This window comes from Thermobia domestica, chromosome 10 (genome assembly GCF_964235325.1).
Source record: "Thermobia domestica chromosome 10, izTheDome1.hap1.1, whole genome shotgun sequence".
In the NCBI taxonomy this organism is placed as follows: Eukaryota; Metazoa; Arthropoda; class Insecta; order Zygentoma; family Lepismatidae; genus Thermobia; species Thermobia domestica.
The window spans coordinates 124,223,966-124,236,696 of record NC_137463.1 but is presented as its reverse complement, the minus strand read 5'-3'; the positions used below and the strand labels follow the sequence as shown (position 1 = coordinate 124,236,696).

The 12,731-nt window shown below is 35.8% G+C and overlaps 1 protein-coding gene across 6 annotated transcripts in view; it reads right to left on the bottom strand.

Moving 5' to 3' along the window:
* Positions 1-12,731, bottom strand: part of tweek (transmembrane protein KIAA1109 homolog tweek) — a 262,126-nt gene that overhangs the window by 7,570 nt on the left and 241,825 nt on the right. For all 6 annotated transcript variants that reach the window (XM_081728543.1, XM_081728545.1, XM_081728547.1 and 3 more), the window contains 4 exons: positions 11,158-11,427; positions 9,156-9,344; positions 5,756-5,926; positions 2,598-2,728 (listed from right to left, as the gene is read on the bottom strand). In XM_081728543.1, the coding sequence (XP_081584669.1) occupies positions 2,598-2,728; positions 5,756-5,926; positions 9,156-9,344; positions 11,158-11,427 (761 nt within the window). The remainder of the gene's footprint in view (positions 1-2,597; positions 2,729-5,755; positions 5,927-9,155; positions 9,345-11,157; positions 11,428-12,731) is intronic.

The following is a 12,731-nucleotide window of genomic DNA, read 5'->3' as shown; positions in this document are numbered from 1 at the left end:
TATTATTATTATTATTATTATTATTACTAAATGCAGGTTCAATTTTCAGTATGTAGGATTCAACAACTCTTAGAAGATACCCTACGTTGCTATCACGTCACACTCAGAAAGGAACACCACACGACCAAATCAAGGTCTAAAACTAAAATAATAGTACGATTTATACAAATTACAGTTCAACTCACCTAAATAATTTTGAGCTTTGCAGTGTCAAAAACTGTCAAATTTAATGACACTGATGACCATTTAACAGTTCGAGAACGAATTTTTAATGTTGTTTACGGGGATTTCTCAGTTATTGTTTATTGAAAAAAGTGAAAGTTAGCTTCTTACATTCGATACAACATGGATTCTACACGTATTCCATGGTAACTTTCATTTAAAAAAATGTCCATTTTGATAAAACTTCGAGTATGTTTTCTTTAACATTTCTAAATCACGTCTACTGTTTGTGGATATAAAGCGGAGTGTATAGCGTAGTGGTTAACGCATTTATACCGAATCTTGGTCCAGTCGTGCACTTTTTAACTCTTCATGTACAGGGAGAGCACAGAAACAGTACCTGATTTTAAAGTGCCATACTATTAACATTTAATTAAATATTTACATGAAATTTTGTACAGAGCTCAGTAAACTCAAAGTATTTTCCTATCTATCTTTTCAGAATCCTAGTTCTGACCAGGGCAGCTAGAGGGCAGTAACATCGAAAATGGCGTTCACCCCACAGCAACGAAGCTGGTGCGTTTTACAATTTGCAAAAACAAGCAGTTTTGTGAGAGTACAGCGTGATTTCAAACGACAATTTAATGCTGATCCACCCACACACAAATCCATTGTGAAGTGGCATAGAACGTTTATTGAGACGGGGTGCATTTGTGATCAAAGAAAAGGACATTCAGGGCGACGTCCAGTCTCCGAGGAAACTGTGGAGCGCGTAAGAGCAGCCTTCGTACACAGCCCACAGAAGTCTACACGTAAAGCTAGCAGAGAGTTGCAGATGCCACAAACAACAATAAGCAAAATCTTACGCAAGCGTTTGCGGTGTTACCCGTACCGACTGCAATTGGTTCAGAAGTTATACCCACAAGACAAGGTAAAGCGCCGTGAGTTCTGTGAGACTATGCAAAATTTCATGGAGGACGACGAAAACTTTTTGACGAAGATCATTTTCAGCGATGAGGCGACATTTCACTTAAGTGGAAAGGTGAATAGACACAATGTAAGAATATGGGGAACCCAGAATCCTCATGCAACTGTAAATGTGGAAGTGACTCACCGAAAATCAATGTTTTTGTGCAGTATTAGAGCGTCAGGTACACGGTCCGTTCTTCTTTCAGGAACAAACAATTACAGGTGAAAGTCACTTAGCATTGCTACGTAACTGGTTGATTCCGCAACTTAGTAATGCAGAGATAGACGAATTTTTTCTACAAGATGGAGCACCGCCGCACTGGCATTGTGCTGTACGCAGGTTTCTAAACGAGAACCTCCCAAACTGATGGATAGGGCGCTCTGGAGTCAATGATCAAGTTCTTTGCAAGTGGCTTCCAATATCACCTGACCTCACTGTTTGTGACTTCTTTCTGTGGGGATTTGTAAAGGACAAAGTGTATGCACCTCCACTACCCGCAACTCTGAACGATCTCCAAGAACGCATCAGTGATGCTGTCAACTCCATCACACCGGATATGCTTCACAACGTGTGGTTGGAGCTAGATTACCGCCTCGATATTTCCCGCGTTACAGGTGGCGCACACATCGAGTGTTTGTGATTTCTATTATTGCTACAAAAGCTTTTTGAGTTTATGTATCACTGTTCAAAATTTCAGCAAAATATTCCTTCGCATATTAAATTTACACTAATTTAAAACCTGGGACTGTTTCTGTGCTCACCCTGTATTATTAAATTCAGATCAAAAGAGACATTGATGTGATATGAAATCGGTTATTCCTTCCATTTATCACTATTGTCTACGAGTTGAAATTAGATTAAAATTAAACTTCAATTTAATATCTGTGCACATGCATAATGTAATAGAAAAATGATTTACCCCGATAGCTCGTACAAGTTTTTCGATTTTGATTATCAAGACGCACGTTTTCTTTGAGGTGAAAAATTTGAACATTCGAATTCATGCTAAAACAAGCAGCTGTATAGTGTTCCGTGACGCTAACCACCAAACCATGAAAATATGACTTCGGAAATAGTGCTCCGTCTGTGTATATTTAGCTTTCTTTGTGATCGTGTCCCTTGCAGTCTTGAATCATCCCTTATGCTAAGTTTTGACTTTTATCTATCTATATATATATTTCTTTTTGTAAGCTGTTATGATTATATTCTAAATGCCAATTATACATTTACTTGGCAGCAACGTGAATATGGTCTATTGCTCTTGTAAAAGTACGCATATTACTCTGTCACAATGGAAGGAAAATAAATTTCCCTATACGTACGATCCAATGGACGTAAGGAACTAGGTTGTTGTGACCAGAAGTGTACAAATACTATTTACGTTTTACGTTGAAATTTCACATTAAATGGCTCAAAACTGATGTTATCTCCTTTTTGACAAATGTTTCCTTCGATTGAGACTCACCACTTTTTCTTTCTCTTTGACGTAAGACGAAATCAAATCATGAAGGAAGAAAAACGCATCCGCATCCACCGTGACAAAGATGTGGTCTTCGAATTCTGTAATGAAACTGCATTCCACAACTGGTTTCTGACCTATAATAGAAGATTATATATGCACATATACAACATATACATTAAAAATTTAACATATACACTTAAAACCTACAATTTTAGTGGTATTTCTTGTTTGATAAACCTCCCAGTGATAAATGAGTCACAATTATGTAAAGTACAAAAACTTCATTACGTTTGCTCTAAATTTTCATTCCATCCAATACTGAGAATATCTGTGGAGGAGAGACGACAAAGACACATAGATCGACCGCAGGGTATAAAATATCTGGTCATGGGACTGAATCAGTACTCGGATGTAATGACGAAAACATGTGTTGCGAGGTCCAATCAATATCTGAGTAGAAATCTAGCGAGAACAGAATACTGCAGACAGCGAAGGGAGATGGACTTAACATAATACACAAAATTTACATAGAAACAATGCATAAACATTTATACATATCATTGTTCATTAATATTTTTCTATCTTTCAGATGTACTGTATGGATCCCCAGATGGACAAGAAAGATGAAGTTCTGCTGCGGGATGTCAATCACGTAAGTGTAGGTTCAGGTACATAGGTATCTTCTTGTAGATTAGGTTTATTCAGATTAGGTAACCCTTCAGGTTAGTAAAAGTGTAGGTTATGTCCATGATATATGTAAGTAAATTATCATTTCCCTTATTTTGCATTATGTCGGTTTCTTCGTACTTAAATATAATCATTAACTCACGTTTTCTCATTCAATCATAGTATAATTAATACGTCGTTCCCTTCAAGTACGTATGTATTACTTTTATTTAATTATAATTTTATTTCGCAATATCCTCTACTTCATACTTTACCTTAAACATTTATCAACGTCACCATAGCTTAAATTAGCATTTACATTTACTATTATTTTCTACGAATATTACTGTTTATAATTAATTAATATGATATCTCTCGTTATTTTCTTAAAGCGGCGTGTTCGAAGAAACAATTTTACTTACAAGTTAGTACAAAACGTTAAGGTTACCTGGATGTTGAAGTAAGTTGCATAACAAATGCAATACTGACAATGACAAGAAAGAACCTCTTATCTTTCTTACTAGATACATACTTCATATTCTGTCATAATACTAAAATTCTGACAATATCAAAACCTGCTAAAACATTTCAGTTAACATCGGAAATCGAAGGTTTATGAAATATGAGGGTCCTGGGCCCGGAAAAACTTAAAAACTGCATATTTATTTCCACGTCTTCCATCTTAAAAGTTTTATAACATTGGAAATATGAAGACTAAACTTTGCCTTGATTTGTTGCTATATTTTCAAATTTCGTATATTAATAGTGAGAGAGAGAGATTCAAAGTAGCTAATCTTAGTTTCTTTTTCGCAAATAGCTTGGAAATATTAACAAAAATTCATTAAATTTATCAGTCGTAGTCCGTTGTTTATATATCATAAACTTTCAGCTAGTCTATATTTTCAGTTTTTCTTTCTTTCTTTAAATTTTCTTCTTCCTTACAGTAAAATAAGTCCAGACAATTTGGACTATATTCCACGTTCTCTAAATAATAATAATAATATGACCATAACAAGAACAAATACAAAACATTATTGAACAAGTAACTGAAAATTAACAAAATGAAGTAAGACAGAATAATGAAACCTTTTCTGTAATGGAGCATGTATCACAAATTTAAAAAAGGTATATGTGATGGTATGTAAAAGAATGAAAACCATGTCAATGAAATATGGAGTATATTTGTTCCTTTCATAATGATGCTGATTCATATTCATAAGGTGTCTTCGTTGTACCATAAGCATGTACTGGTATCACCATTGAGATTTATATCGTTATTCAACACCAAAGTCATGAAGGAAGGGACCTAATATTAACGTAGACTTCTAAATTATGACCGGGTCTTGAATCCAGTGCATTGGCAGGTGCACTGACCATCATGCACCAACCATCAAAGTAGATGCCGTTTCCCACCACAATATACCGTATCCAAGACACCTAAATTAAAACAAAGCCACCAATCCCGGTGCGAAATATTAGTATTACATAGTACATGTTAAAAAATATTACCGTATCAACCACACTCTCTTGCACATTTCATTCCAGTGTTGGTGAAGCAGAACCACCTCAGTTGGATCTCCAAATGGGCAATCAGATGCTGGCCAACTAATAAATCTACATGTATCTTAAATACTTAATTACTTCCGGAAACCATTTTGTACTGGCAATTTACTAACTGCTCCGTGATTTCCGTTAAGGATTTTTTTATTCTTTCTTACGAGAACTATATATAACGAATTACTTACCCGAGTATAGTGAAAACATTATCATACAACACAAAAAACTACACTATATGTACTTTCACTACATGAATTAGTAGATAGCAATAAGTGGAAAAGAAAAGTTACATTAACGAAGAGAACACACAGAAAGCAACTCGACTAATGAAGAAATATTAAGAGCAATTATATCGCGATAACTAGATTTTATTGTTAAATACATATATTTTAAATTATATTGCTGAAATGCAATATGGTAATGTACGTATGGAAATTATGGACAATATATTTATGATAGAAGCCAACGAAGTGAGAGGTAACCTAAGTTTGATATTTTAGCCAGCAACTCTACCAATTCCTTGTAAAGGCAACCTTAAAACTGTGATAGTTGTGCGAATGACAGAATGGTCATTCTGTCACACTGCAAACGTGGTCCAGTCGGTCACATTTTTCACCCTTCGAATTTCATGTCTTAATATTTTCACGCAAAATACGCAATGATATTAGAAACTAAATAAAACATTATTTAAAAGTTATTACTAATAATTTCACGATTTATTACTCCATCCCATAATTTATATATAAAAATACTACTGAAAATCGAAAACAACAGCCACAATAAGTAAAAGAACAAAACATAACTGCAGAACTGCCCACAAGATAATAATGATGACGGTGATTATAATTAAATAATAAGATTTATAATAAAGGGGAAAATAAAATTACAAAAAAAAAAAAAAAAAAAAAAAATGAAAAAGTGTACGACTAGTTTCTCACCTGTAACATCAGGTGTTTTAGCAGCCTGTAGGTGTTCAGTCTTCAGATGAAGTTGTAATGACGGGAGAGCAAATATTACCTCTCTCGTGTGATTCGGATCTTGTAGCTTAGAACTACGTCGCTCTGATCCATCAGTCTTTTCGCGTTCCAAACTTGGAAAACGATCAACAGCTAAAGATAGAATTAATATATTTATAAGAAATATTTCTGCACTCACGTCATTACAAGAGTAAATATTTTTTTTATTTATACCAACAGACAGGGGGGTAAAAGTGCGGGGAACGCGGAGAGATGCCGTTCCCCCACCTCCAAAACATGTACGGCGTCCACCCAGTTCCTAAAAAAATACAATGGGCAAAGAAAGGCAGGGGGACGGCGTGACGTCATGCCACTACCTAACGTCCCTCTACCTTTTCAGACCTGCCAACAGATAACATATGTTATTTATTTAAAGTATGTATATTACAATATTATAGTAAATATAAATACCAACCCTACACAATTTATTCAATCTTCATTGTATTTCGACAATTGTGCTCGAAATACTGTAAACAATTGTGATTGTCTTTATATTTAATTTTTGTGGACAAAATCGTTTTATGACAATTTATTTTACAAGACAGACCCCTCCATATATCGTGTTTCAAAATAACACCGACAACGTTTGGGAGGTGATTTGTGACAGCAAGATAAAAAGTATAGACCAACCTGGGTGCAAAAATCCGTAATTTCGGAGTTATAGGCTGCCGAAAACATGAAAAATTAACTTTAAGATCCATAGCTCCAATACTAAGAGCCCTACCGTAGTCGAGTCAAGACTTCACTTAGGAACTAGTATGTGCTCTATGCAAATATCCAAGTTTCAGAATCCTGTAGTACTTGCATAACAACTTTTATAGAGATAGTTGGTGATATATCTTCAAGGTATATGCCCGCACTCGAACTTCAAATTATATGCCCGTAGTCAAACTCCCTCTACAAAAACTGTTGCGTGAATATCATAGCATTCTGAAACATGTATTTTTGGATAGCGCACATATTACTTCCTAACTGAAGTCTTGACCCGACTATGGTAGGTCTCATAATATTGGAGCTATGGACATTTAAAGTCCATTTTTCATATTTTCGGCAGCCTATAACTCCGAAATGACGGATTTCTGCATCCAAATTGGTCTATACTTTTTGTCTTATCTTGGTGTCAGGAATCACCTCCCAAACGTTGTCAGTATTTTTTGAAACACCCTGTATATACACGTCAATCTTGGTAACTAATACAGAACACAATCCAAGGTAAGAACTGTTTCCCTTCAAGAAATGTGTGTCAACGAGTTAACCATATGATATAATATCTGTTTTATATATACAGTGCATATATGGAACAAAGGACTCCTGAACCAGGCAAACATACACATATATACTACAGGGTGCGGCAGCGTTCATAGTAGGATATTAAAAACACACCATCAGGCAGTAACTGTAATTTATTTATTACCTCTTATGTCAATTAATAGTTAAAGGTATGTCATTTACTAATGTGTAAGTCATTGTCCATTGCGTGAATTACTTTTTGGATATGACTCCTGGCAAATGATACCCCCTCTGCACAACACATTCATCTAGGCGGCGTTGGAAGCTTTCCATAACTCGGCGTAACGTATTCCTTGGGACATTGCCGACGGCAGTTCTGATGCGATCCTTCAACTCAGGAATGGTGGCACAACGTGTTCAGAACACTTCTTGCTTCAGGCAGCCTCAAAGGAAAAAGTCTGCACATGAAAGATCAGGTGAGCGAGGCGGCCAGGAAATGTCACCAAAACGGGAAATTACTCTACCTGGAAATGTCTGTCGCAAGAAATTCATGCAAATTCTGGCTGTATGTGAGGTCGCTCCGTCTTGTTGAAACCACAATTGTTCCACATCCACATCGACCATGCCTAACTGGAGAAGAACGAAGTCTTGCAGCATCTTTAGGTAGCGTTCACTGGTGACAGTTACAGCCACACCGCTGTCATCCTCAAACAAGTAAGGGCCAATAATCCCAAAGGAAGCAACTCCACACCACACTGTGACACGAATGCTGTGCAAGGGTTTGATGTGCAGTTCATGCGAGTTTACATCACTCCAATAACGCATAGTCTGTTTATTCACTGAACCACATAACTCGAAATGAGCTTCATCTGACATCAGGATGGTGTGCAACATTTGTGGATTTGGCGAAGGAGATCACGCATGATTAAGCAGAATGTTTCTCGTGAAACCCAATCGCGAGGCCTAATTTCCTGAACAATCTGCAACTTATATGGGTGAAAATGGAGATCTTCGTGCAATATTCTGCTGAATGGGCGATCGGACATGTGCGCAATTTGCGAATGACGACGAGCAGATCTTTTTGGGCTACGCAATATTGCAGCACGAACATTTTCCACGGCTTCTGGTGTCCGTACAATTCTTTCACTTCTTTCCGGTTTGCCATTGCAAACAGAACCTGTTGTTCGAAATGCACGTACCCACCTCACAATGGTCCGTCCATCTGGAAATTTCCCAAGACGTCCCAAGTTGAAATGTTGCCGAAATAGACGCTGGGTAGCAATAACAGAGTCGTTATTCTTGAAATAACTTTCAACAGCAAAGGCACAATGCTGTGCACTCCACCGCCTCATATCACTGTCACACTCGAAATGGCAGCTCATTAGTACACGAATGCGGCAAGAGCTGGCGCGCATTCATGCAGTACGTCATTGTACTACGCAAGTCAAATTACGCTATGAACGCTGCCGTACCCTGTATTAGGAAAAAGTCAAAACTTGTTTTCCACTAATTTTCTTTCTTGTTTTTGTGTTATTTCCTTTAAATGATTACATTGCTGATAATGATGTCACCAATTTAACAAAAGAAATTATTTGAGAAAAACTTTCGATATATAGTGAATTAGTGAAACTTCGTAATTTAGTATTACATTAATTCCGTGTTTTTTCTTATAGAAACAAATACGATTTGATATTACGCTGGTATTAAATTTTTTCTTCATTTTTTGGAAAAACAAAGAATATTACGTTGATCATGTGAAAATAATGTTTTTTTCCATTACGAGTATTTTATTCATGAACATTTTACAATTCTATTAATGTACAATTATAACGACTTTTTCTGTTCAGTATCTCATTTAAAAAGTACTGTAACAAAATAAAAATTATGCAAGATGTATTGAAAATAGTAACAGAATAAAGTAAACTGAACCTTGTCACTTTCATTGATTCTTGAATTTTTACTCTCCGTTTGTGAAATAACAAGAAAACTAGTAATACTTAAATAGTATTAAATGATTGCACTAAAAGAACTGAACCAAGTAAGATATTGAAGTTAAAAAATCTTATTATGTTATCTTTTCTTTTTTTCTTACCATCAATTTCACTATTTGCAAAGGCATAATGGAACCACTCCTGTAACGTACGAAACTGTGGTGGAAATAAAACATTGCGGCTAAGTCGACATACGGTAGCCATACTGTGATGTTGAGCATGAGGTTGTTCCGCCATCATCCCCAAACTAAAGGTTAATGTCTGAACAACGTGGACATCTTGAAGATCATCTGCAACAACATTAAAATAAAAATATAGAAGAAATTTAATTACTTACTTGAATGTAATATAAACACCTTGTTATATTGATAAAACAACACTATTCTTACTCAATGTAATTGATTTAAGTCAAAGAAGTTTCAACTACGCTAAAGAATCATAATCTACAAAAGTAGAAGTAAATTACTATTACTCTTAATAGAATTGCATGGAAAAGCTTAGGGAAAACTTAGGAGACTAGAAGCGTTCGAAATATGAGTAATGTATGGTAAACCATATACATTATGTAGTTCCTCGTTATGAGGTTTCCGCTATTATACACTCCCGTTCCTCTTGGGTCCGAGTATTCGTCCCAGGATCTTGTTCTCAAATACTTTCAGTCTACGTTCTTCCCTCAGAGTAAGCGACCATGTTTCGCAACTATACAGAATAACAGGCGTAATTATCGTTTTATATAATTTAAGCTTCAAATTCCTCGACAACAAGAGATTTTGAACTGAATTCCCAGCTTTTAGTCGACATTTAATTTTCTTGTAAATATGATTTTCGTCTGTTAATATTGATCCTAGATATTTAAAAGTATCCACTTTATCAAAAGTATTATTTTATATTTGAACGCATCCATAATTTGCAATATTACGATCCCGACGAACTTCCATGTATTTAGTTTTCTCTGCATTTACTTTTAAACATAAGTCACTGCAAGCGTTTAATAAGACCTCTGCATTTTTTTCTATTGTTCTCCTGTCATCCCCTATTAAATTTACATTATCAGCATACGCCATAACCTGGTGAACACTATTTCCTGGTTACTATCTTTGATTTTCCTTATAGCGTATTCCAGGACAAAATTGAATAATAATGGTGACAACGCATCTCCTTGTTTCAGGACATTCTCGACGTGAAAGCCCGTGGACAAAAATTTTCCTATCCGGACTTCACTTTGGATTCATTTAAACATATTTTAATAATCTAATTAGCTTTTTCGGTATTCTAAATTCTGTAAGAATGATGTACAATGTTTCTCTCCCAACCGAGTCGTAAGCCTTTCTAAAATCAATGAAAATAATTGACGTACCGGGGTATTGTATTCCCACTTCTTTTCGAGTATTTGTCGAATGGTAAATATCTGATCGATAGTTGATCGATTTCGTCTAAATCCGCACTGATAATGTCCAATAATTTCATCTGCATACGGGGTCAATCCTGCTAACAGAATGTTTGAAAGGATTTTATAGGGCGTTAACAGAAGAGAAATGTCTCGATAATTATTACAGTTTTGTCGCCTTTCTTATGAATTGGAACAATGATTGATTCTTTCCACTCTTGTGGCAATTCTTAGGAATACGATTACACAAGGAATGTACAGAAAGCAACGAATGGGTTAAAGAAGGTATAGTGAAAATAAAAACGATAGTGAAGATATGAAATGATACAAGTGCCGGAAATTTGGTAAATCGAAGAAGTTAGCAGACGCCATAGTAGATCCAAACTTAACAATCTACTTAAGTGATCTGCCAGTACGATATTGATGATGATCAATGCAAAATTTCTCGTGCTCATATACCTTAAAGGAAGCATGCTTATCGATCATTTTAACCTTACTTAAAATAGATTTTCGCGACTAACTCTAGTGAGTGAAATTTCCTTTAAATTTGCAGCTATTTTTAACATAACCTGCATTCAATAGCGTTTCATTTTAAATTACAATAGGGTTTAAAATATGTAATTTACGGCTTCAACCAATCTATATAATAAACTGTGTTTAGATGTTTATCTCGGAACAACTAATTTTGAATATTACCAAAAAAAAAAAAAACTTACTTTCGGATGATGGAACTTCTTGTGCTTCAGTAGCAAACGATATACATGGTTCTTTAAGACTGAAGAGAGCCCATGATTTTGATTTGAAGTTGATTCCATGAAAACAGGCCAGAGAAATGTTGATACCATGAAGTTCCATCGTTCCTCCAAGGACTGTTCCAGTCATAGGCAGTGGAAAGGACAGAGTAGATAACTGCAGACCAGCCACATGATTCAATACCTTCTGCCAATGGCGATGATGACGAGCGTCTGCAAATGCTGAAGTTGTCGCTAAAGAAAAATATAATTTTCACAATTTCAAAATGTTAGTATTTTAAACTTATATTTAAAAAAAAAAAAAAAAAAAAAAACTTGAAGTTAATTCACAAACAGATTTTTTTGGTAACCCTGACGCACTATAATAATACTTCAATTTATACGTCTTAAACTTTTAATTGAAAATCATGTATCAACTATTTTGAACAAAAATCTTTAACGCCTTAATTTTTAGACTACGAGAGATGATAGGTTAATTAAATGAACTAACAGAATGCGAAAGGAAACGGTAGAACCCGAGAAAATCCACTGACACAATGTTGTCCATCACATGGACTTGAATCGAACAAGGGACTCCACGCACCAAGAGGAATGCTCTACCACTAAGCCACCGTGTCCCTTATAATGAAACTGTTACTATGAAATATATTTCAATAAACTTGTGTAATAAATGATATATATCGGATGATCGAAAGTTTGTGCTTCATTTTTGTAAGCATAAAACCGCCTCAGAGTAGCATGGTATTTGTGTGGTAACGTGATGAGGCATTTTAGTGGCAGACACTGTTGGAGTGAAGTGGATTTGTGTGTAAGAGAACTCTGTCCAAATAGACAATGAAACGTTATATTTGCACTGCTATTTTACAGAAGTTTTGACAAGAAATGAATGTTGGTTTTTATACAGATGGTATACGTCGCATGTGCTCCCCTATACTCTCTGTGTGAAAAAGCTGCCGCCTAAGAGTACAGCCAGTCCAGAACTGATGTCTTGAGCACTTCACTGTCGTTGAAACGCTCAGATGCAAGCGTTTTTCAGGTTGAAGGTAAAGAAAGAAATCGCTATACGCAATGTCGAGGTTATAAGAGAGATTATTGAAAAGTTCCCATCGAAATCTTTTAATTGCCTTAACAGTACAAGCAGTTATGTCATGGATCAGAACAATTCCAGACCGTAGTATTCCTCTCTGCCGATCTTGGCTGGTAGTCGCAGATTATTCAATGTTTGGCAATACACATCTGATGTAATTGTTCGTCTTGGCTACAAGAATTTCACAAGAATCACACCATTTTGATCCCAAAACATAGTTGCCATGATTTTGTAAACTTATTGTGTTTATCTGAATTTCTTCGCTTTAGGAGAACCACAGTGCTGCCAGTGCATTGACTGCTGCTTCGATTCCCCAGTAAAGTGCGATATTCAGGTTTCATCCCCCGTCGGTATGTAAGAAAGGAGATAATCCCCATCCTCTCCCCAGTGGGTCAAAAATCACGTGCAGCTGTCATTTTTTGCTCTTTGTGAGCGTCTGTCAGTATTTTTG